This window comes from Sabethes cyaneus, chromosome 2 (assembly GCF_943734655.1).
Source record: "Sabethes cyaneus chromosome 2, idSabCyanKW18_F2, whole genome shotgun sequence".
Taxonomy (NCBI): domain Eukaryota; kingdom Metazoa; phylum Arthropoda; class Insecta; order Diptera; family Culicidae; genus Sabethes; species Sabethes cyaneus.
Window position 1 is genome coordinate 155,211,704 of NC_071354.1, and position 26,309 is coordinate 155,238,012.

General features: G+C 38.1%; 3 protein-coding genes across 3 annotated transcripts; 2 read left to right on the plus strand and 1 right to left on the minus strand.

Moving 5' to 3' along the window:
- Positions 1-1,995: 1,995 nt before the first annotated feature.
- Positions 1,996-2,403, minus strand: LOC128736224 (acanthoscurrin-2-like). Its single transcript, XM_053830704.1, has 2 exons — positions 2,130-2,403; positions 1,996-2,063 (listed from the first exon to the last, which is right to left on the minus strand). Exons 1-2 carry the CDS (start codon positions 2,401-2,403, stop codon positions 1,996-1,998), a joined length of 342 nt encoding a protein of 113 aa, XP_053686679.1.
- A 7,583-nt stretch (positions 2,404-9,986) lies between these two features.
- Positions 9,987-21,579, plus strand: LOC128736225 (uncharacterized). The gene is made up of 5 exons (XM_053830705.1): positions 9,987-9,995; positions 10,055-10,462; positions 15,704-15,880; positions 17,134-17,418; positions 21,490-21,579. The coding sequence occupies exons 1-5, from the start codon at positions 9,987-9,989 to the stop codon at positions 21,577-21,579; spliced, it is 969 nt and encodes a 322-aa protein (XP_053686680.1).
- A 3,987-nt stretch (positions 21,580-25,566) lies between these two features.
- On the plus strand, positions 25,567-26,008 carry LOC128736227 (keratin, type I cytoskeletal 14-like). Its single transcript, XM_053830706.1, has 2 exons — positions 25,567-25,575; positions 25,652-26,008. The coding sequence occupies exons 1-2, from the start codon at positions 25,567-25,569 to the stop codon at positions 26,006-26,008; spliced, it is 366 nt and encodes a 121-aa protein (XP_053686681.1).
- Positions 26,009-26,309: the final 301 nt, after the last annotated feature.

Below are 26,309 nucleotides of genomic sequence, written 5' to 3' on the forward strand. Positions count from 1 at the left end.
TGCAATTTCTGAAAGGGCGCACAACCAGACCGTCATTCCCCTATATAGTTACTTGCAGTAACTAAATAAAGTAAAACTGATGTAACTTATCGCTCGTTATTTTATCCATTTAATGTTATTCGTAATTGCAAAATTATACGAAACGAAGCAGTTGTTAAACTATATGATTAAAATCATAGTAGTAGTATAACATACAGTCTTGTAGGATTTAAAATGCAAAAGGATTGATTTTTCCATGCAAATTTATGTACAAACTTCAGACTAATGTTGCCCGTCATGGTGTACAGAGCAGTATAATGTCTATGCTCACTATGGTTGCCCGTATAGGACCGCTCAAGAAATCTAAAAAGAGTAATGCTGGAAATACGATCATTGTGCCCCATCTTCATGTTGGTTTGTGGCACTTCAATTTCAAGGGTTGAGTAGTCACTCAACTACTAAAAATCAAAAAAAAAAACATCACAGTAAACAGGCTAGGTCATACAACTATATCGAATAACTCAATTTTTAACATGTGCGAAGCAACTTCGCAAAAGCTTAGAAAAAGACACAGAATTGAAATTAAAATAATTAGCCGTGACTTTGGTTCTCCGGTAACTTTCATGAAGTAAAATGAAACTCTGTGGTTATTTCCTAATTGTTAGTGAGTTTCTGAGAACCAATTTTTACTACTAATCAGAATGACAAATGGCCGCTATAAAATTTTCTATTATAATCAATAGTGTCTTCATCAAATTACATCTCGTAGATTAAATCCCCTCGAGCAGGTTGATAATTTATGCACACTCTTTTATTAATCCGTGTAGTACCTCTTCTAACGGTGTATGAAGGGTTTTAATGCAACTTGATATCTTCGATTGATCGCTGTTCGGTATTCAACTCAGAATCTTGTTAAACAAGTTCCTCGGGCATCCCAGCAACAGATAATGAAAATCTAATGAGCACAATGATTGTATATAAAACCGTACCAAATCCCACAATTTAGTATCAGTACTAGTCGGATCATTGATCGCTTAATTGAAGCAAAGAAAAAACAAATCAAAGGAACTTGCAGTAGCCCCAGGAGTAACCGCCGTATTTATTCGCAATGAAGGTATTAATTTTCTGTACTATAAAATTCAGCTCCGTTCGGTGATGAAAAAGTTTAACGAGATCAGCTGCCAGTCGTGAGTTATTGAATTTAATCTATCGAATGATTACGTGCAATAGTGTCGGCTGAAACGACGACTCCACTCAAGGAGTAGCGATTATTCAGAGTTTGACATTAACCTTTCGTTGTAGATCGCTATTGCTTTGCTCGTCAGTGTTCTGTGCTATGTTGCCTTAGCTCATTGCGCGGATCACAATCCGGAATCTAGCGGTACGGTTGCCCTCCATCAGTCGTCCGAATCTGTGCAGTCCGTTGAATCCCAAGAGCAGGGCTTAGATGACATGGATGGTGCCGAAAGCCGTTATGGCCGTAAAAAATGGAAGCACCACCACGGTCGCCATTATGGATAAAGTTGATAAATAATGTGCACTTCACATCGATGGGCTAATACTAAGCGCGAATGTTGTATATTTGAAAAATATTCTTTGGATAATTAAAGACGTCAAAAGCAAGAAATGTATTAAGTAGTAACTGTTGTTTGATTCAAGTTGTTGATCGTATTTTTGAGGAATTCGTGACGGCTTAATGGTTTTCGTAAGTAAAAATAATTTCAGGGTCTCAACTCCGTTACATGATACGTGAGTCTAAGGATTCTAAAATTGCAAGAAAGTCGTAACGGAAGACGACGGCCAGATCGAAAACTAGGGAAGCAAATAGTGCGCTTCCGTGTTGTTCGTTTTAGCCCTGCATCAATAATCTAAATATTTTTCACGCCATGAAGAATTAGTTAGTTTGATATTCCAGTGCAATTTTTTTATTGCAAAATTTTCTTATTCGTAAAACTCTACACTGTACACATGACGACAATTATCTTTTTAGTGACTTGCCCAGAAATTACTGCCTCTTTATCCGTGATGATGATGATGATGACCATAACCACCGCCGCCATGTCCTCCAAAGCCGCCACCATATCCTAAAAGTTACATATATTGGGTTTATTACAATTTACACAGCCACCGAGATCGATGCCATTTCATACCTCTTCCAAAGCCGCCACCACCAAATCCGCCTCCATGACCGAAACCTCCACCACCGAATCCTCCTCCATGACCGAAGCCGCCACCGCCAAAGCCACCTCCTCCAAAGCCACCGCCTCCAAAACCGCCTCCTCCGAAGCCACCACCTCCATATCCACGAGCATATCGAGATTCTGCACCTTCCAGGTCATCATCAGTTGCCGTATGTTGAACTAGGATAATGGCAGGGTTCTGATCGGCGTTCTGATCTAGTGGAACCTGCTCCGCGCTTGGCATCGCCAGGCTGGTCACCAGCAGGCAACACACGAGGACAAGTTCCTACCGTTGGTAAAAGAAAACAAAATATATTACACAGATCCTGAAACTACGTCAATTGGGCTGTCTATCTTTGTTTTGTTTTTCTTATTTTAAGTGCGTAAATAATATAAAATTGTGTAAATTTTCTTCTGCATAGTACTTTTTCAGGATATATCAACTGCTAACAATAAGTCTAAGCGAAGCTCATAAGAACATGAAAGTTTCATAGACAATTTTAACTGCTTTAATAAAATGAACAAATTTAACCATGATTTTAGCAAGAATCTTTAAAACACTTTTAATCTAATATAACTTTTAGTAAACTTCGTTTCACAATGCTACTTTCTTGATAGTAAAAAACCAACGCACCTTAATCATGTTCAGCAGAGATTTAGTGACACAATTCAATTGATTTCTGCGTGCCTAACTTCCAATTTCTAACGACGTAGTATAGCAATGGATGAGAACTGTCGCAATATGTTAAACCACGGATATTTATATAAAGTTTTTAACCTTTGCAGATTGCTTGGGAAGCGAAAAGGCAAAACTGCAACAAAGAATGGTCAGTTTCTTATTTAGTCCCGCACTGTGATGAAATGCACAAAAATGCAATAAAATCAAATAAAAAACACTCATATTAATATTGATTAATATTAATATTGATTCTTCTCCAAATTCGAAGAAAATGATAAGGGTTTAATTTTTTTCTGGCTCCGATTGATGGCAAAATATGTTTTTAATCAAATTAAGTAATCTGCACATCCAGTGAAAAGTTATAATTCAAGCTCACGGTTCGATCCAGTGCCTGCGGTGTGAACCACAGACCGAAAGAGGAATTTCCCAATTCTGGTTACACCTAATTAAGCGGACCGGGGATAAGGCAGGTATTCATCCCGAAAACGTTAGATCAAAAAAGGAATCAACAATCAAACCAGCTTCGTTGTCGTTATTCTTTCTTAGCGTGAATAATCACGCGCACGAGACGAAATCGAACGATGGGAGTTGGCTAAATAAGTTAAGGTTAATTGAGATCGACTATTATCAAAAAGTGGAGTGGTTCCCCGATGATGGCAGTGTACTTATAATCATTCATCGTGATTGAAGATAACCTTATAGGATTTGACTTCAGATTACAATGCACAGTTTCAGTTTCAGACGAAATCAGACACCGCCAAGTTCATGACACTTTGCCAAGTGATTGGAGTCCTAATAATAATAAACTGCTGCAGCTATAAATTTTGTTTTATTGCCAAATGCTTTCAAAGTAAAATAGTACAATAGACATTAGTAAATTTTACGGTACCTAGGTATATAAAATAATGTGAATCAGATAAGTACCCGATCAGGAGTCCATAACAAGGTTATACCACTTTTGTAACACATTATTATAATATTTTGTGTTACGAATTGTGTGCATGTATGCATCTCGGCAGAACAACCGTTCATGGCAATGGGCCTAAGTCAAAGGGTACAAAGGGAATTGTACAAACTTAATGATTGGCACCAACGTTTGAGAGAAAATTGGTCGGCAAACAATATCACTTACACGTACCGGGGATGTTTGAGAATCTCCTTCTAAGAACTAGTTCGCATGAATCAATCATTAACCCCTCTAAGGTCTACATAATGTTTAGCATCCGGAAATTTACTAAAATGTTCATAACTTTTTTATCTATCAATATTTTTTCACCAAATTTGGGAATCTTCCCGAAAATATTTTCTATGTTCATAATAGCAATTGAATAATCTAGTACATTTTAATATCTTGGTATATTTAAAATAAGTATATGCCTTCTTTGGTCCATAGGTACGATCATTCTCGTGGTCTCATAAACTATTATTTGTTTTTAAATTATTTAAAGACACGTTATAAAAGAAAGGACTGTCCATTTAATTATGATTGTGTAATTAACATTCTTTGCTACATTCGTTTGTTCATTCGTCTACATTCGGGATTGTGTCATTAAGCATTGTCTAGATTTTCTAACTATAAAAATTAAATTTAAATTTAAAAAATTGGAGAAAATCATTATTGCAATCCTTAATTAGTTAGTTATCATAATTAATGTTATTGCCATGTTGTACTGTTTTCATGTAGAATCATATGAAGACCAACAATTGAAAAGGGCCCAAGTCGAAAATGTAAACAAACCGAGTGAGGGTTCATTTTCCTGTGCTAGTCCAGCAAGCAATAACTCTCACTCGGTTTGTTTACATTTTGGACTTGGGCTTTTGCATGGAAATGCAAATGCAAGGAAATGCAAGTCTGCAACTGAAATATTGTAACAAAATTCCACAATTGTAAATCTCAAAGAAAAAATAGTCTAATTACTAACTAGGTTTCATAAATAAATTATCTACGTCGTATTACATTTATTAGAGTCAACTCAATCAATGTCAATCAATGACATATTTTTAATTCTTTCGTATTTATGAAGTAGGGGAACTATGGGTAAAACCGGCACCCTAACAATTTTCACCGAAATCCCTTATTTATATGGCAAATATCGACTAGCAAACCTCTCAGAATATTATTTATTTTATTGTTGGAATATTAGTTTGATCTTCATTCTTCGTTCCACAAGGTCTGTTAGTTACATATTTTAAACGTTTTCGATATATTTTGAAAAAAAATCTGTTTCGTCAAGCAAAACAAGCAGGGCGGGAAAAATCGACACCCTGTCACAGTAAACCGACACCTTATAAATATTAAGTGTAAGTTTTTCACTTTAATGTATGCTTTCCGACTGTAATATGTAAGTTTTTTTGAAAAAAAATATGATTCTGAGGGAACGTGTCTGGCGTGTCGACTCTATAACTTATACCTATATAGCTTATAACAGATTCTTAAGAAGACCCTTACGTTTCCTTTAAGCGACTTGCTACATCCATTGGTTAGTCCTAACCTGTGTCTACTGATTACAAAAATGGGAGGTTTTTAATGAAATAATAGAATCAAATCAAGTAAATGTATTTATTTTTATTGGAAATAGTTTTTGGAGCTTCACAATATTGAAGCAAATTATAAACAAAACTGACTACATAAATCATCCATATCATCACAAAAATGCATATTTTTTATTAATACTCCATCAAGAACAACATGTCCCATGACCGACAAACAAAGCACACGCAAATTGAAAAAAAAAATCTTCAGATTATGTACGATTTTTATTAATACCTGCTCTCCTCGTTTTTGATACAACGGTCAATAGCTTTTTTGACATTTTTCACTTGTTCTTCGGTTGAGACTCTTAGTTTTATATCAAAACATAAAAATAAACGCATAAAACTTAAAATACATACCATCTAGAAGCATAATATCAGTGTCGGTTTTACCATGACCAGAAGTATCGATTTTACCCTGAATCGTCATAAAGACATAAGTTTTAGAGACTCACAAAACGAAAAAATCGCCCACTTTTTTACAAAGTATGACGGATTTCACGCCAACTCATCTAGAACCCTCTCAGAATTCAATGAAACTTTCTGTGAGGAGTAGAGTTTTATTTCTTGAATTGAAAGTGATTGAGAGACAAAGGGTCCCCGAGTAAGATCGGTCAATCAACTAATCAGTGAAAGACAAAGAGAACAGTAGAGGTTCTAAGATACTGCCTTGGGGGACTCTGGAATTGTTACAAAACCAGTTTTATTATGACTTTCCCAGCTTCACAGCAAAGTTACGATACCGCAGACAGGTGCGATTTGAATGCAACCAACGTGTCAGATACTCCGAGTTTATCTTAACACATAATATCCCATGATCGACACGATGGAATGCTGTTTTCAGGTCAGTGTTCAGACTAATTAAATCTCCAGCGAAAAATCTCTAGTTTGGAAAAACACATGAACGACATGAAGGCTTTGTAGAATGCCTGTTCACAAATATTGTTCCATTCATTAGGTACCTACTTCTATATTTCAAGAAAAAAATTAAAAGATCAAAGATGGTATATTTTGAGAAATGCGATTTTTTCTGATTTTCAAAAAACTGATAGCAAATAGTTTTAGAGTAAGTATAATTTTTCATGTAGGGGGATTAGGGGCATAATGAGCACACGGGGCGAAATGGGCACCCCTCTTTTCTACGAAAGTACGCATTTTGTAACATCATGTGGCATGCGAAACACTGCTGTAGGTACTACAGTATCAATTTATCAAAAAATGAGTCATCTATACTTTTAAAACACGGAGTTATATTAAAAAACTTAACTAGATTCTCAGACGCTGAAAAAATTATAATTTTGGTGCACTACCAAATAAGCTTTTACGATCATTTAAATATCTTAATCTATCAAATGCACACTGCAACATGATGTATACATTGTATCTCAAATTTCACCTTCATTGAAGCTTTGATTTTATACTGTAATTAGTGTAAAAACCCATTTTTACTTTAACCACTTGACTGGGGGCGAAATGGGCACCCTTAGGTGGGGTGAAACGAGCACTACGTCGCATTAACTAACCTGTCAGTTTCTTTGTTTATCGCATCAATGCTAGTTTACAGTGATGGTATGAATATGCCAAGGGAATCTGGAAGACATAATTGGTCAAAAAAGGCCTTGCAAGCGGCCTTGACCACTATAAGGCGAGACGGAATATCCACAAAATAAGTCGCCAAGTACCACGGTATTCTGCGGAAGACGTTAGCCCGGTATGTGGGGCCATACGAAAGGGAAATTTCGGGGCAGGAGGTGGACCAAATTGATTCCTTCAAAACTGTTTTCGTTCCCGCTGCAGAACAAGAGCTGGTGGTCCATATTTTGTATATTATTTCGATGCTACGGTGTTACTACCCATGAAATCAGAACCCTCGTATACCACCTGGTAGAGGGAAACGGAAAAGCATATGTCTTCAACACTAAAACACAGCTAGTTTAAGCGTCATCCGAAACATTCCTTGTGTGCTCCAGAGGCAACCTCCACGGCTCAATTGACTTTAAGCGGCTTGCGGTCAATAGTTTTTTCGACGTTTTTACACGTTTTATGTTTGTGTATGCATGGGTGTGTATGTGTATGTGTATATGTGTATGTATGTGTGTATGTATGTGTATATGCATGTGTGTGTATGTGTGTGTGGTTGTTGTACATACACCCTTCAAGCATGTGTTTATAAGGGTGCTCATTATGCCCCAGGGGGTGCTCATTGTGCCCCATACACTGACCGATTTTTTGTTTTCAAAGCATGAATTTAAATTGCAATTTTCGTCATCATGTCAATTATTTTTCAATTTGTTAACAGTATGCCTTTGATTATCGATAGTGAATGTATGTTTTGCAATGACGACACTTTAAAAATTCAGTCATTTTGGGTGCTTAAATCAGCCAACAAGTTAGGGTGCTCATTATGCCCCTAATACCCCTATATTTTTTGAAATAACGGTATTTAAGTCACTTTTAATTCTTCAAATCAACTTTCTCCCAAAAATTAACAAGCAAGTTCAATAAAAAGTTTCAGCCAAATAGAGTAAGGAGGGCTAAAAGTGCGATTCAATGATTTATGGGATGGGTGACTTTGACAGCTTGAATCTAACGTAAACTTTGGTTGCTTACGAAGTATAGTTGCTGAGTTATGTGCAAATGTTATTTTAGGGCGGTTTTGATGTAATTTTTTGTTATACGGCAAATACGATATCAACAGGAAAATATTACTTGTTGAAAATTTGTAGCAGCGTTTTACATCACTCACATATCTGTTTTGAAAATACGGCGAAAATAATTTACAAAATATATTTCGCTTTTCCGTAATTTAATCTAACTCCGTCAAGCGCCTAGCGGGGTAAAAGTTCGATTCACGGACGGGCCAAAAGTGCGATTCATGGACGAGGCAAAAATGTATAGCTAATTATATACAGCTTTAGGCACTATATTACAGATACTAGAAATGAAAGATCTGCAGAAAACTGTGTGTCTACAGATGTTGGCCGAAGAAAAACAATGTGTTTCCGCTGATGGAACAACAGACAAACGTCGTGTTACCGAAACATAATGCAGATTGAAGATAATATGGTTTTTCTAGCTACTGCTGGACTAATTTCATGGATTTTAGCTTCGAACTTTTGCCCCGCGGTATTCGCACTTTTGCCCCGCTAGTGGGGTAAAAGTGCGAATTTACACTTGATCAGAAGAAAGAAGAATTCATTTCGCAAAACACTATTCCCGCAGATGATTTATAGTTGAATGTGAAGGCATTGAGTTACTGCATCACTATAAAATATATTATGTTGTTGTCCTTCTTCATAACTCACGAAAATGTATGACAACTTCAAACATCGCACTTATGCCCCGCCCTACTCTATCTTAATCAGCCAAGAAATTCAAACGGATTTAAAGTTGATAAAGACTGTTAAACAGACTTTATATACTAGCAAAAACATTTATTGGGTGCACAGCACAGACAAGGTACAGAAACTGATAGATCATACAATTTAAATCGAATTAGGCGTATGTGTGAAGATCGTTTTCGTGTAGCAGAATTAAATGAAATTTTTTCGTTGGTGCTACGTGTAATGTTACCTCGACTAGATTTGCTAAGCATACGTAGCGATATTGAAAATTCTACCTTTGTAGCAGATCAAATTCGGTTGGATATTGACTGACTTAACAAGTGTATGTCGCGTGTTTAATCTTTGTAACGAAGTATTCGACCTAAAAGTATCCCGTACTATGCTAAAGAAAAGAAATAGTCATGATTTGTCTACCTTATGAGAATTAAGTCAGTATATGTACATTGTACACTAATAATAAAACTTGATTGAAATGAAAAGCAGTTTTCACTAGGATCGTTTTTTCACGCTATAAAGTTCCCTTGAACATTTCAGATTTATGATACTGTTATAACTGTTTTGCTCGGTTGCAATATCCTCATATCAAGTTGAATTGGATTCGTGTCAATCCGCACTTAATTCGACAGAAGAGTTTTTGGCAAAAAAAAACCGGTTGGTGGTCGGGAAATGAAGCTCGCTAGCGTTGTGCTCATTTGAACGATGCGCTTTTTAGTTTCTTTTCGAATACTTTCTCATATTAGGGTAAGCAACCTATTTTGGACCTTATCTGTAGCTAGAATTTTGGTACTTCTATTTGGCTTAGTTGTAAGTGTTCAAATTATGTACAACTGCAGTTTGGATTCAAATTAGGTTTGTTACCCTAATTAACAGTGCAAAGAAAGTAGTGCATGGAAATGACACACCAAGAGCAAAATACCATAAGAGCAACATAAGGTAAAGTGCTCAATGGTATCCATAAACTAAAATTTAAAGGAATATTTTCATTAACGCGTGCCCAAACCTCTATTTAGACATTTAGAATGAAGTATTTTCAATATTTGAAAACACATGCAACAGAGCCATACTGGCCCTAATTGATTAAATATACGAACAACTTGGGGAATTAATGCTTACGAATGGTTGGCAAGGAATCTTTTATATCATTTATATCTCAGTGTTCGCTTATGTTTTGGTAGACCTCGCATCTGTCCAAATTGAATAAAAGAGTTTCTTGAACTGTTGTGAGCGGTAATGCTTACATAGTTGCGAAAGGAGATGGAAGTGTTAACTAAAATGGCTAAGGTACGTTTTATTTTAAATTATAAAAAAATCAATGTTGAACATATTGATTTTATTTCCAGGAATCAATAGTTTTGTTTATATTAATCGCCGCTTGTGTGTGTTTCCCTATGGACAAAGAACTACCGATAACCAATTCAATTGTGGTACACCCCGCAGGGCATCACTTTGCCAAGGACTTGGAAACTGCCGAATCAAACAACTATTATCCCCCTCCGCAACCTCCTCATCACAATAATTATCGCCCCCCTCCTCCCCCTCCCCCTCCCCCACATCATCATCAGCACTATCGTCCTCCTCCGCCTCCTCCTCCGCATCACCATCATCAGTATCCTCCACCTCCTCCTCCGTCACATCATCATAATCAATACCCACCGCCTCCGCCTCCGCACCATCATCATAATCAGTACCAACCACAACCGCCGCCTCCACATCACCATCACCATCACCAAGGGCACGATGGGTCTTACGTATGAATTGTATCGCTGAGCCATTGATAGAACTGTACGATCTGGATTAATTAAAAAACGACTTCGACGAACAGTGAATAAACCGTTAATTTGAAGATTCGAGTATGTTTTTACCTGCTGATATCCTACAGTTACTTGATAAAACAAAAAGTTGAATTGGGGTGATTTTAGTACGTTATCCATCGTTTTATAATATCCTCTGGTGGTGCAGTTTGTTGAAAATTTCATGTTGAAGTGGTTTTTTAAAATGTAAATTGTTGTCTATCAAACAATTTTTTAGAATACATTTTTATATAACATTTTTACCTTCAGGCTTAGTTGACCCCTTTAAAGTTTACTGCATTTTTAGCACCGCAAAATCCTAAGACAGCACAGTGCAGTGGCGCCTTTGTCGTTAAACAGTTTTTTAGATCTTCTTAAAATGTCGCTTGACGATGACCTAATATTTCTCTATTGGGCGTGTTGTGAGAATTCTTGCCTTTGGGCACCACTCATACTATGTTGTTGGTGGCATGCCAATCCATGACCTCTGTAACGGAGTAACAAGATATAAAATCCAGCCAAAATGGCACGGAGCAATCGCATTTATACAATATTTAATTTAATTTATGCAAATACCAAAAAACTTCCGGCAGTTCCTAGGACTGATATTGAGGTTTTAATCATGTTAGTCTGCATTCAATTTAATAATCAAAATTCAAAACTAAGTATTTAGGTCATACACTTTAAAAAAAATTTAGAACCTCCAAAGTGGAACAATATTCGAAATATTTGTGGGTAAATCGCTAAAGTTTACTATTGTGCTATACATACATTACAGTCATAGATAATTTGTTCTTGGTGCCAGTGTGCGTAAGTTATCTACTGAATATGTCTCATAGCAGTGAAGATTACGATTATCTCGCAAATTCTAGTTATTTATTTTTATTTATTTTTAACTTTGTAAACGAACAAGATTGTTTCATATGACTTGATTTGGTCAAAGTTAAGCATATTTTTAATCGAATAGAGATCATTCATCATTTGTTCTTGTTTCAGAGCTGTTGCATTACTCCCAAAATATAACTTGCAAACTAGGTATTTGAACAAACTCATGCAACTATTTGTACTACAGAGTAACTTCGATATAACGTACACTTCGATTTTCAAGTTGTACGTTATATCGAAGCACGCTAAAAGAACTCAAACAGAACAGAACGCGATTTCTCAAAAACAAAAAATGATAAAAATATTTGGAAAGAATGGAACAATAGTTACTTTAATTGTACTATTGTCCTATTCGTGAAGTTTTTTGGAGTGTTTTAGTAGAATACGAAACCAGAAATTAAATAAAAAGAAAACTATTCCAACTATCTATATTTATTTGTGACAGATACGTATTTCGCTTACGACTTGCAAGCTTCCTCAGTGTCTGTTTTCGAACTTACGAACAGTATCAAAGTTCGAAAACTGACGCTGAGAAAGCCTGCAAGTCGTAGGCGAAATATGTATGTGTCACGAAAAAATATATACCGTACTTGTTTTTTAACCTGGGTTAGTTCCAATCCAACCACTGAATAAACAAACATTTTCGGGAGAATAAACAAATGTTTTTGGGTTGTCAGTTTATTGCTAATAGCGGGGTTGAAACTGTAGAAAGACCCAGAGCAAACCCGACGTTCAAAAAGTCTAACCTAGAGCGAAGCTAAGTCCAACCTGAGTGAAAAAACAAACGTTTTGACAGCCGTTCGATTGGAACTAGGGCGAACCTAGATTGGACCCAAGCAAAAACAAAAACGCTAATAGATAGTAGAATTTGATTGGAATAGTTTTCTTTTTATTTAATTTCTGGTCCTATTCTTTCGAAATAAGGCCATTACAAATCTATTTATATAAGAGGCTTATGTCTGTACCGAAAACCATGTCCCTGACAGGACGTCATGCTTCCGTAGCAATGGGTTGTATTCTCAGTCACCTCACTGGTCGACTGCTGGACCGCTCGATTGCTCAACTGGTTGACTAGACTGCTCGACTGGACTGGTCAATTAGATTGCTCGACTGGACTGCTTAACTGAACTGCTCGACAGAACTGTTCGATTTAACTGCTCGGATGGACTGCTTGACTGGACAGCATGATTCATCTGCTAGACTAGTCTGCTCGACTCAACTGTTCGATTCAAATGCTTGATTCCACTGCTCGACTGGACCACTCAACTCAACTGTTCGACTCGACTGCTCGAATGAACTGCTCGACTCAACTACTGGATTGGACTACTGGAATCGGCTGCTCGACTCAACTGACAGCTTGATTCAACCGCTCGACTACACTGCTCGACTAAGCCACTCAACCCGACTGCTCGACTCAACTGCTTGACTTAACTGTTTGATCGACAGCTCGACTTAACTACTCGACTCAACTGCTCGAATGAACTGCTCGACTCAACTGTTCGACTTAAAAGCTTGACCAGGCTGCTTGATTAAACCATTCGATTCAACTGCTCGACTCATGTGCTCGATTAGATTACTCGATCCAACCGCTCGACTGGACTAGTCGACTTAACTGCTCGACTTGACTGCTTGATCTGACTGCTCGACCAGACTGCTTGACTGAACAGCTTGATTTAATTGCTCGACTAGACTGCTCGATTTGACTGCTCGACTTGACTGTTCGACTCGACTGCTCGACCCAACTGCTTGACTGGATTGCTGGATTCGATTGTTCGACCCGCCTGCTCAACTCGATTGCTGGTCGCGATATCATATGGTCGGTGTTGAATCAGACCGGACCAAGTCGCAAAATTTTAAAAAATGAGTTAATGATAGCAAACGATCAAGAATTTACTAAGCTACATTTTACTCTAATCAGACTACATAAATGTTGCAAACAGCCAGAGTTAGAAGATGATTTAGAATGTCGCAAACTTTGAATGCGTTTTTCTCGAAGTCAAAATTTGGCACTCGGCTCTGTCTAACTTAACAGCGACCATATGAATCGGTTTGCGGCAGACAATAGACGGTTCAGAGCCACTCAGACTAAAGAGCCGTATTGCCCGCCTATAGAAGCAGCACAGTGGAGATAAGTTTTTATTCAGTTAAATAAAATTCAATACGACCATAAAAATTATTTGTTTCAGTTTCCGGCTATGACACTTTTATGTACAACATCTTAGAGCTATATTATGCAATGTAAGAACTCTAAGAACTAATACAAAGATTAAACATCTTCACAAACACTGGCCAATGGAATGTATCCGCAGTTTTCTGAATTCTGAACAGACATTCATATTTTCCGGATCGTAAGATTCGGGCTCAACTAGTATTTTATAATGTTTTTGTTCTTCTGGTGTTGAGGCACTGAAGGGGGAACGACGACAAAAAACAGAGATTTTTTTATTTGAGCAAAAAAAAGCGTTTTAAGCATTTTTACTTAAAGTTTAAACGTGAAAACCAAACCTATTCTTTTTATTTACAAGTTATTATTTTCCATGCAAAAACTTACGAAAAAAGACGAAAACCAAGCTATAATCTGAGATTATAACCGGATTCGAATTGGACAGCATTGGACAAAAGTAGGAGTCACAACGACTACTTGTTAAGCGTAGCTACCAGTTACCCTCCCCCCCCTCACCTTTCCGCTCTTTCCCGTCCATTATAAAAAATGTTTCCTTACTTTCTCCTACCGTCCCTTGATCAATTGTAGAACCACCGTTTAAAAAAATATTAATTTATATGCCTGACCGCATTTCAAGGTCAAGACTAAAACACGAGGTAAGATCATTTTGCCAGATAATATTCTTGCATGTAACTTGGGAGTAAACATGAGCATTCTGAAAGCTGGTCGCAGTGGCCTCATCTCCTATTAACAAACATGAGCATCGTATGAGCATTTTCTTTCGTTTGACGGTAACATGTAACTTGAATACATAATTTATGTAGATAATGAACAGGAGTGGTCCTAGTGTAGAGCCCTAAGGCACTCGATGACAAATTCTTTGTTCTTGACTACTGTGATCATATAACTGAATTATTTGATCCCGATACTTTACGAATGTTTCAGTCAAACTATAAGCAGTGCCTCTAATGCTATATCTAAACAGTTTTAAAAGAAGCATATCTTGTGGGACACAGTCAAAAGCCTTAAGTACGTCCACGAAGATAGCCGAACAGGTTTTCCTTTGAATTGTTTGCATCTGACCGATCAGACTAACTTCAGTACTTGTGGTGTTTGAACGTGGCTGAAATCCAAATTGCATTTCACTAATCGTATTACTTCCGGCAAAGAAATCGTACAATCTTGTATGTATTAATTTTTCGAACGGCTTAGATAAATTAGATAAGATTGAGATTGGTTTATAATTTACTTTCGGAAAAGCTACAAGCATTTTTCCACACATTCGTTCACGTAAATTTCTTAGTTAACGGTCCCGGCTGCAGTCCGACAGTTTCATATACCCAAAAATGTCTGCCACCACTCCCCTTTCCGGTTTCCGTATAAATCTTCAATTTTTGATCATAACAAATTTGAGATTACTGTACGCTTAATTTTGAGACTGACTGTATGTAAGAGTAATGCAGTTTCTTTCCCGAAATATTTACATGCTCAATTGTAGTCAAAATAAATGAGCAAATAAAACATACACAGTAGCCGCTATAGTCTTGCAGGCAAGACCGAAGCAGCTAGAGGGTCTTTCCTATCGCGTCCATCAGAACCGGTCTTTCAGCAAAAAACCATTTCGTTTTCGGAACTTGATTTGCTGCTACTATTCGACAATCTACGCAACCAACTGTTAGTGTACAGGACGAATCGAGGGGCTATAGTTGCTCCCAGTTGAGATTAGAACACACGATAACTAGCTTACTAGACCAATGTCGTACCTTAAAGCCGTCTGAGTGTCTTTGGAAGAACGTATCTGCAGCTAAATATTATCGATCGCCATTACTTTACTTACCACGCCCACCATCCATGCGGTAGTTATATGTGATTCATAAACTGCACTGTAAATATACCTAAAATTTGAAAATATCATTAGCATCATGAACGTTACGCATCTCGGATCAGTTGAAAGTGTATAAAAATGACAACTGAAGTTAACGCGCTTCAGTGGTTTCTGATGTTCACTGATCCCCGTTTCGTATAAACGCATAGGATTATACACATGACAAAGGTAGCATTTGTTTTAAAAGTTTTCTATAAAACAAAAATTAAACATCTATGTGATCTGTTTTTGTACATGAATAAATTTCTTTTTAATTATCACGCAGATACCCTTTCTACTCGGTGCATTATTTGTACTGCGCTTGAGCTGTTTGGAGACTGCTGAATCGGCAAATCCTCCACCTGTTCCGCCAGTACCGCCAGTACCACCGGTGCCACCAGTGCCTCCAGTCCCACCTGTTCCGCGCACACCGGACACACCCCATTCATCTTCAGGTTCTGGTGTTAGCTTTGCGGAGTTCCTAGGACGGTTGTTCGGATTCGGATACGGAAGAAGTTATGGTGCTTATAATAGACCTTATAATCCCAATTACTCTTATGGAAGATATTATCCAAATTATAACTACGATGGCTATTATCCAGCTTATGGTTATGGAACTTATTATCCGACTTATAATTATGGAGGATCTTATCCGAATTATAATTATGGGTAATGCAATCGAAACCGTACAATATTGACAAGTGCATTCTTAAGTTCTTTTATTTTGAAAAGAAAACCTATTTTAAATATAGTCGCAGATCTTGTGCCAACTCGTTTTAAACATTTACAATATCCATTCATATGCCCAGTTAACTTTGTGGTACGATGCTGGTCTAATTAGCCAGTCGTCGTATGTTCGAATCTCGGTTGGATGGTGCTACTAGCTTCAGTAGGATTGTTGTACTTGCCCCACAATTGTTCTATACTCTAATAACCGGCTGCGTAAAATATAGAAGGTCGATATAGAAGGGTCAAGTATTAGAGACGTTTATAACCCATGGCTTTTTCATATGAATTTTTACTTAAAAAGGAAATAAAATACCCTATAGGGGATACATTTTTTTTAAATTCACTCGTGAGATAATTTTGAAAAATTCCCTGACACTAATAAGTAAAAAAAAAACGAAAAAATGTAAGAAGACTTCGAAATTTAAATTTTTTTAAGATTAATTATTTTCGTTTTGGGTGTGCATTCAATTTTGCGACTAACTGTACGGAGGAGTATTTCAGTTTTCTTTCGCAAAATATTTACATGATCGAACATATTCCAAATACACGATTAAACAAACCGTACCTAGTAGCTGCCGTAGAAGTATTGCAGGGACTTTCCCATCGTTTCCATCAAAACCGGTTTCTCAGAATAAACCTGAGGCAGAATGGTATCGATCGCAACCATTTACCATACCGCGCTTTCATCACATTCGATTTACGGCGGATAGTTGTGATTCATAAATTAAACTTCTCTGTAACTGTAAGTTTACTTAAAATTTAAAGATGTCATTAGCGTTAGCAATATTACGCACCACGGACGAGTTGAAAGTGTATAAAATGAAAAATGAAGTTAACACCGGTTCAGTACTTTCTGTTGTTCCGTCATTACATGTTCAGGTATACTCATGAGACAATACTCATGAGTCATGACAAAGGCAAGTTTCTTTTATAGTCTTGAATCTAGAACTATTAATACGTATCTTCTTATACAATCAATTTCTTCAGATTATTAGGCAGGTAGCTTTACTGCTCAGTGCATTAATCATACTGAGCTTTAACTATCCAGCCCATGCAGCAACCAGCAATAACAATGCACAAACGGTAGTTGATAACACTGGATGGGATTTAGAGACTGCCGAATCGGCAGATCCTCCACCTGTACCACCTGTTCCGCCGGTGCCACCACTTCCACCTATTCCGAATCCACCTGTTCCTCCGGTACCACCCGTTCCACCGATTCCACCCGTTCCACCGGTTCCACCATCTTCATCATCAAGTTCAGGCTCAGGGGTTAGCCTCACGGAGTTTCTAGGAAGATTGTTCGGTTATGGCAGAAGGTATAGCACGGTTAATAGACCATACGATCAAAACTACTATTATAGAAGATATTATCCAAATAATTACTACCAAGGGTATTATCCAAATTATAATTATGGACCTTATTATCCGAGTTATAATTATGAACGATATTACCCGAATTATAATTACGGGTGATACAATCAAAGCCATGTATGCATAGTTGATTAGAGCAGCTATAGGTTCTTTTAATGTAAAAAGAAACAGACATGAGTACACATTAGAATAAAAATAAATGATTGAAAATATAGTATATATATATACTAAGATGCTCAAAAACTTTCCAAATATAAAAAACTTACCTACCATATTGAGCCAATCACTGTCAACGACCACGTATGTTCGTATGGTGGTTTATCGTGAGCTTTTACTTACTTTATATTTTTAATAACAATCCGAATATCAAATCATTGTACAATCATCAATACACAATTTTAGTTGATCTTAGTTTGCCATCTTCCAATCGCTGCCTCCATCAGCTCACATAACGGGTGACAACTAAAATTTTGGAATTTATTTCTCCAGTAGTCAAAAAAAACATACTGGATACTTGTAGAAGATCAGATTTACTGAAGTTAAAGATACATTGTCCATTGTTAAAAAAAATTAATGAAAATTTGAAAATGGTCCGTAATCGGCTGGAATTCTACAAATCAACTGTTTGCAATTTGTGGTTCACTAGTTATTTTTGTAGAAGGAGCTCAAAATCCCGAAGAAATCTTCAATTGGGCGACACTGAGACAGATTTATCGGGTTATGGGTTTTGGGTACAAATGGGATCTAATGGATATTCAGGAACGATTGTGTTGTTTTTGGCATAATGTGATGATGCTTTATCCTGTCAAAACACGTATCGTCCATCTGCATGATGTTTTTGTTGAAACGGGATCAAAGTTTTCTTCAAACATTCGTTCTGGTGCACATAAGCCCAATTAATAGCCATACTAGAGGGTTTTAAAGTAGAATCAATATATATATATAGAATGCCAGTGTCGCTGTTTTTCTACAGGACTCATTGTGGTAAACATGATGCTAACAATCTGTATCAAGTCTGTGAATCGGGGACTTCATTGTCAAAGTTGCTTATTGTTATTTATCTGTTCTTTATCTGTGCGCTGGTTGGTGCTGTCATCAGTGCGCTCATCGCTGTGTTTTCATGCCAGTGAAATGTTTTTAAACGCTCATTTTCTTTTCGTCCGGATGAATTGAATCCCTCAACTGAGTCGTTTTGCACCGATTTTTTCAGAAATTTGAAGCAAGCGAAGTTTACAATTACATTACTTGGCAGCCATATTCGAAATTTTAAACTGGTTGTCAAAGTTTGACAATGAGATTCCCCTTTTGCTGAATCTCAGGCACACACACATATGCAAGTATAATGTAAATACATTATCTGAATATGTATGATGTTTGCCACGCGCACTGCAGCGACACTAGCATTCTATATATATTGATTATACTGGTTTTAGCCATGACTTAGAAATACCTCTCTCAGAAATGGCAATGTACAGCATCACTTTCTGTTCAAACTTATGTTTAAACTTCTATTTTATGTTCAGAGATGCAGTAGAACTATCCATGGAATAGTATCGATCGTTTCCATGAATGTGCGAAATAGGGATGTAACTTTCGTTGTCCAAAACAAAGCATTTTCCGGAATATTTTTTTTATCAACCAGCGGTATTGGGATTTCCGCGTCGCAATCTGTCCCACAGTGTATTCCGGAGCTGTTGTCTTCTTTCGGCACCTTATTCAAACTCTTGTCAATGTATTGCAGATGTACTGGTGGGAACAGCTGACCTTTTTTGTGGCATCCCGTTGGTTCACGGAATCCTCGGAAATTAAATTAAAAGAAAACTTATCCAAATTAATTCTACTATGTATATTTTATTCTTGACAGATACGTATTTCGCCTACGATTTGCAAGCTTCCTCAGTGTCTGTTTTCGAACCGAAAACGAATATCGAAAACATAATTTTCTGCGTCCATAATTTTGTCTGATCTTCCACTACCGTACTAGCGAGTAGTTGTTGGGCATCTTAGGAGGCATCTTAGGTAAACAGTCGGAGCCGCAAGATTTTCGATTTATAATTGTTGTAACGTGTACTTTTTGCCGAGATTCGACACCATTTTAAGAAAAACTGGGCAAGCATAAACAAAACAGAAATTACTGGCAAAAAGAGAGGAGACAGCTAACACATACATACTCTCATTTCTCTCTGAGCTCGTTTGTTATTGAGCATAAGAGTCTCGAAAATCTTCCAAAATTTTAGTTGCCACCCGTTATAGTGGGTACAGTCACAGAACAGAAGTGGAAGTAGAAATCCAAACACGTACATGCTACTTTCTACAGATACTAGCGAACCTGGCGGTAGCGGGTCACTTTTTCCCACGAAAACACACGAACGCATACGAATGCACACGAAAGCATGTGAAATCTGCTATGCGATTGGCAGCGAGCGTTCTGCTTATATTGCTGTTATTCGCTTCTATGCGAAAACCTTCCCAAAGAAAAAGAAAAACAAAAAAGTCTCTGTTACCAGTTTTGATCGCCGAATCGTTCGGACTTCCACTTCTGTTCTGTGGTACAGTGTTAGTCTCGAAACCCTCGACTTCTACTGTGTTACCTGACTCATAACGAATATACGTTATATATGGGGGAGGGACTCGTAACTCGTAACTTTGTGGTTTTTCGTTTAATTGATCATAAATTCGTATAGAGCATATAAATATCAACTATAAAACATAAGAAATTACACGTTTACTCCAAAACTAAAAGCATGAGAGATTTTAGAATTTCGGAAATAGGGGTTCGTTATGAGTCAGGTAACACAGTAGCAGGTTCTTTGCTGAATATTATTTTCGCTGGTTGGTTATTCGACATTCTTACAACCTGGGTAACCCTCTATTCACTATGAAAACACAAATCGATATCTTGTGTATACGTATAAATGCCCAATCGCTCGGAAACCTGGAAAATCACGGCTGGCACGGGCAGTGAAAAAATTATCAAATCCTCGGGAGGCGGCATTCATTGAATCATCGGTCAATGGCATTCAAGATTTCCAGTACGATCCAGACGCCAGGAGTTTTCTTCGACGGCTAGTTTGCGAGACACGAGAACGCTTTCACGAAGAATAGCGAAACACTGGATAATGTCGCCCGGTCGAGATTGCTTCTTCGCAAGCTGAGCTTGCCGTTATAACGTGAAGTACGTAAATGCCATTCTTCCCTTGGGCACCTAGGGACTACACTCCGGAAGAGACCACCCAGGAGTGGAAGAAATTGTTCGATTGGCACATGTCCATTTTCCATTGCCGTTACCTGTGACTGTAGTACTCGAAAAACAAAACGGATGACATCACATTGTGGTGAACAAATACTGTGAAGTGTTTCAACTCTCCAAGCTCACACCGGATCAATTGTAAGCCCTCCGTTTCGTCTGTGGACTCCAATCACCATGGGATGCGGACATTCGAGCCAGATTGATTTCGAAACTGGAAGCTGATGAAAACGTAGCATGAGACGCAGATAAAGTCACTCTGGAGCATTTTGTGAAAGAATGTCATGCGCCCTCAAGTAGGACATACTGATGGTGGAGAAAGGAATCCTTGCCACGAAGATGAGCCAAAAAGTTCCCAAAACGTCCTGTTTGAAGTGCGGGGATCAGCACTATGTCCGTGAGTGTCCATTCGCTTCGCATATCTGCTCCAGATACAAGGAAGGCTATTGTTCCAGTTGCAAACCCAGCCCATCGAAGTAGTCAAAACCAAAAGAGAACAACACGACAAGCATTTTCACGGTTTGTAACATCGGAAGCAAATGGTTGGTCTACGGTGTAACTGTCAAACTTCAAACTAACTTCAACATAACTTCAACATGTTCGACATCACCATAATTTCGAACGAAACGTCGATCAGCATCAGTCAACCACCCACTCAATTGACGATAGAGTCTGCAGTCACAGCTTCCGGAGATAACTTAAATCTTCTTTTTAATTTCCAGATCGAAATCACCATCGGTGACGTCACCAAAACTTGCTGCATTTTCATCTCGGACAACACTGAACTCAACGTTCTGGAAGTCGGACTATGAATCTTTTTGTCTGTGATTAGTGCCTGGTTAACGTCAACGCTATCTAATAAACGCAAGATCAGTTCATCAACCATTTCAAGTTCCAGTTCCCGGAAGTTTTCCAAGACACGGTGGGTAAGTGCACGAAAGCGCGAGTAAAGTTTTTCCTGAAGCCCGATGCACGTCCTGTCTACTGTCCCAAACAACTCATTGTATACAATGTAGCTACTGCCCAAAGTAGACGCTGTACTCAAAAGAATCCAGAAAAACGGCATCATTTTTCCGGTTCAATTTTCGAACTGGACAGCTCCAATAGTCGTACGCAAATCGAACAACATATCAGTCCGGATGTGTGGAGGTTATTCGACGGGGCAGACCAACGTGCCGGAATGTCAACATTCTCTGCCAAACTTAGACGATATCTTTGCAAAACTTGCTTGGGCTCGTTAGTTCATGCATTGCGACTTGCCAGATGCCTACCTGCAGGTCGAAACTGAGGAAGAATCCTGCAAGTTGCTCACCGTGAAAACATACTTCTTCCAATACAACCGACTTCCCGCAGGAGTCAAGTCAACGCCAAGCACATTCGCCACGTGTCATTGCTAGTATGGTGACCGGTATCCCTACAACGTTGTTGTGGTAACCGAAAAATGACCAATTTCAGTCGTAATTCGGTTACTTCAACTAAATGGACCTAAAGTGTGCTACTTGGGATCCCAGGAGTTCAGCCATATTTGGACGAGATCCTCATCGCTGGTCGCACCAAGCAGGAACATAATGAAGGAAGGCAAGCAGTTTCGTTCCTAAAGCCTGTTTCAGTTAGAATTTCGTCGCATAAAGTAGGACAATTCTCAGCATAGAAATAACTTATAAAAAAGGGAAGGATGTCATTTTGTATGTTAAAAACCCTTTATGAATTTTAAGAAAAAAAAACATTAAAATTATTCATCAGCTGTTCGGATGAATTTTCCAAATTTTTATGAGATACCACCCATCGTTTTCTGCACAGTTCTCAACAAACATTTTTGTTGAATAGCAGCTTATTTAATTTTGCGATCTTTCCTTCTGACCGCGCAGAATTCTCAACACGACTGGAAAGAATTTTTTCCCGCCTGCGGTGTTCCATCGCCGATAACTTTTAAATGTGTCCTTCAATCCTAATGAAATTTTCACTACTGAATAAACAAACCATCCGGATCAAAACACTGTCAACAATTTTTCGATGTGACGAATAGGGCCGCTACAGTGAATAAAAATAAGCGACCAAATTATAACTGAAACCTTAGATTATTAAAACATATAGAGTAGGGCGGGGCATAAGTGCGATGTTTGAAGTTGTCAACAATTTTCGTGAGATATAAAAAAGTGATGCAGTAACTCAATGTCTTTGCATTCAACTATAAATCATCTGCGGTAATAGTATTTTGCAAAAAAAAAATTTCTTTCTTCTGATCAAGTGCCGATTCGCACTTTTACCCCACTAGCGGGACAAAAGTGCTAATACCGCGGGGCAAAAGTGCGAAGCTCGAATCCATGAAATTAGCACAACAGTAGCTAACAAAACCATATTATCTCCAATCTGCGGTATGTTTTGGTAAGGAATATTCTCAATTTGCACCTTTTCTATTTTGCGCTGGTGTATTGAAGCCTCCGTCAGATCGAAACTTTTCCAACCGTTTTTTTTTTGTTTCATCAGCGGAAAAACATTGTTTTCCTTCGGTCAACATCTGTAGAGCACACAATTTTCTGCAGATCTTTCATTTCTAGTATCTGTAATATAGTGCCTAAAGTTGTATATAATTAGCTATACATTTTTGCTCGTCCATGAATCGCACTTTTGCCCCGTCGAACTTTTACCCCGCTAAGCGCTTGACGGGGTTAGATTAAATTACGGAAAAGTGAAATATATTTTGCAAATTGTTTTCACCGTATTTTCAAAACAGATATGTGAATGATGTAAAACGCTGCTACAATTTTTCAACAAGTAATATCCTCCTGTTGATATCGTATTGGCCGTATAACGAAAAAATACATCAAAACCGCCCTAAAATAACATTTGCACATAACTCAGCAACTATGCTTCATAAGCAACCAAAGTTTACGTTAGATTCAAGCTGTTAAAGTAGTCACTCATCCATGCCAATGTAGTTAATTTACTGGAATCTGCACCGAAAAATCATTGAATCGCACTTTTACCCGCATCGCACTTTTACCCCTCCTTACTCTAGATACGCCACTATTCGCAGATTTAATACAGTGGCTCCTGGCGGCAATAGGGTTTACTAACCAGACAGTGTTCTTAGAGCTTTTTCATAGGCACCCGTTTGACTATAACATCTGTCACTAACACTTGTGTAAAATGTGAAGGCAATATAAAGACTATGATGGTCTAGTACACCCCACCGCCAGTAGATAGTGCAGATGACATACTTTTTACTCATCTATGAAGAAATCAAAGACTGGCATATGTAGTTACTTCAATAATTTCAGCTGAAACGCACTTTAAGCAGTATTAACCAGCATAATGCCGCGGCAATTACAACAATCAAGCCGATTAGTTTTTTGGGGACGGGACAAACAAACAATTATACAGTGAAGTGCCTTTACTAGTAGTTCCATTCCATGTTTATAGATTTCTTGAGTCGGTCCTTTCCGGTGGTTGCCCAATTTCTCGTCGAATACAACTCCTCGAGATCAAGAACCGAGACGTAACTATCGTTTGCGGGCACTCCCACGTTATTTTCCGCTATATTCTAATTGTCTTGTCCATCGAAAAACTGTCTCCACCTCTCCAATATCAATCAGAATCAGAATTGCGAATCGTCGTGCTCGTGTGGTTTCCTTGTTCTTGTGCCTACACATGTCAGGTTTCGGGGTGTAGCCCTTGTGAGATTGGTTTACCTTTTCATAAAACTTGCGCATGTGAAACCCCCGTATGGCATCATTGGGTTGATGCGGCTTAAAGGCCAGAATACGCCAAAATAGAAAATGATCCCAAATAAAGTGGAATGTAGAACGTAATCGTTGCAAATAGGCTCGCTCTCAGAAAAGCTTTAAAACAACACTTCCATATAATTCGCCGACAAAATTGCATTCTTGACGTAAAAATTGTTAACACCTATTGTCATACACAGTCTAATTTGCATGAGATCATTTTCGAAACTGAAACTCATAAAAAAAATCGTTCCCGAAAAACAATAACAAGAAATCGTCTCGGAACCGCTTTACCCACTACTGCGGAGTTTCGTGTTTTGACTGGACACGAAAAGAATAAATAATTCCTTAACGGCCCACACCGGGGAAAGGCAGTTTGCTGCGAAAACATCCGAAAACTTGCGAGTTCCTAACAGTGAGCTAAAACCTTCGTTTGTATAAACAAGACTAAATGTTAAATGAGTATTATCAATGAAATATGAGATTTGTTTTTTTATCATGAAAATTTGAGAATACTGGAACATATAACACATAGAGTCACTAATCTTTTGCCCTTGCTTGTAAATCAAGTAGTTACAAATCAAGGAACTGTATCTATATTTCATCAGATAAAACGCATGTGCCAAAGGTAATATAAAACTAACGGTAGGTAGTAGGCAGTTGGTGGTTCCACCTGTTCCGTAGCTATTTGGAATTCGCAGACTGTGATGGAAAAAGCAAAACTAGCGACTAGCGAGTGTTTACAACTTTTTGATAATCCTTTGTGTTAGATTTTATACTATGTATTTGCACTCGGTAGCAGCAGACTTTCCGAATCAAAACAAAAAATATTTGCTTATGGGATTCCCCGAACGTTCTAAACCAGTTTGGACACAAAAAAGATCGTCTACAGGAATACGATGAATTTGCCTTTATCCCAGTTATGTTGCTTCTGGTATTAAATTCACTTCTAACCAATGGATGAAGAATGTAGGTATATAAAAGCGAGATGATAATTATCATCCGAATTCAGTACGTGGCAGAGTAAATTTTGATTTTGAAGAGCTTAGTTGTTAGTCTTGTGGGAAGCTAAAAATGATAAAGGTGCGTTTCACACGCGACGCAATCGAAAAAGCTTAAGTTTAACTTTACTTTTTGCTTTCTCCAATATATTCAACAGGAAGTGATAGTGTTGAGTGCAGTGCTAGCACTATGTAGCGCGTTACCCGCTACGGAAGAATTGAAAGCAGTGGCCGCCCCAGCAGGTGGAAGTAGTGCTGTTGCTGTACTGGTAGAAGACGACGGAGGTGCATCCGAAGAACTTGACACGGCCGAGTCTGCCCATCGGCGTCACCACCACCATCATCATCATGGTGGTTTCCGTGGAGGTTACGGGGGAGGTTACGGAGGAGGTTATGGAGGTTATGGCGGTGGATATGGTGGTGGATTCGGCCCTGGTTACGGCGGCGGACTAGGAGGTGGACTGGGAGTCGGTGTCGCTGTTGGAGTTGGTGTTGGAGGTGGATTTCTTGGATAATAAAACTCTAAGATTTATTAGACGTGTTTGAACTAACTAAAATGTGGAATGTGCCTATTTGTCCGAAGAGTTCGAAAAATTTTCCAATGCAGCAAAATTCTTCCGCACACGTACTGCACTAGCTATTTAACATTACAAAGAGCCGTGTCGACAGCATCTATCTTTTCACACATAAATAGGGTGAAGCACCGGCTTTATCGTCGAAGCGGCATAGACTGATGGCTTATAGGTTCAAGCTTTACTTTAAGTACAGCTTGCTAGTGTCAGCATTTTTAAATTATTGTTGCAATCAATCAGATGC

Excerpts from the sequence above, each read along its gene's own strand:
- LOC128736225 (XM_053830705.1), top strand. Across the intron at positions 10,463-15,703 it reads AAGGGCACGATGGGTCTTAC|ATACCCTTTCTACTCGGTGC; the intron begins GTATGAATTGTA and ends ATTATCACGCAG. Across the intron at positions 15,881-17,133 it reads ATTCATCTTCAGGTTCTGGT|ATTATTAGGCAGGTAGCTTT; the intron begins GTTAGCTTTGCG and ends CAATTTCTTCAG.
- LOC128736224 (XM_053830704.1), bottom strand. The coding sequence starts at position 2,403 with ATGCCAAGCGCGGAGCAGGTTCCACTAGATCAGAACGCCGATCAGAAC. Across the intron at positions 2,064-2,129 it reads TGGTGGCGGCTTTGGAAGAG|GATATGGTGGCGGCTTTGGA; the intron begins GTATGAAATGGC and ends TGTAACTTTTAG.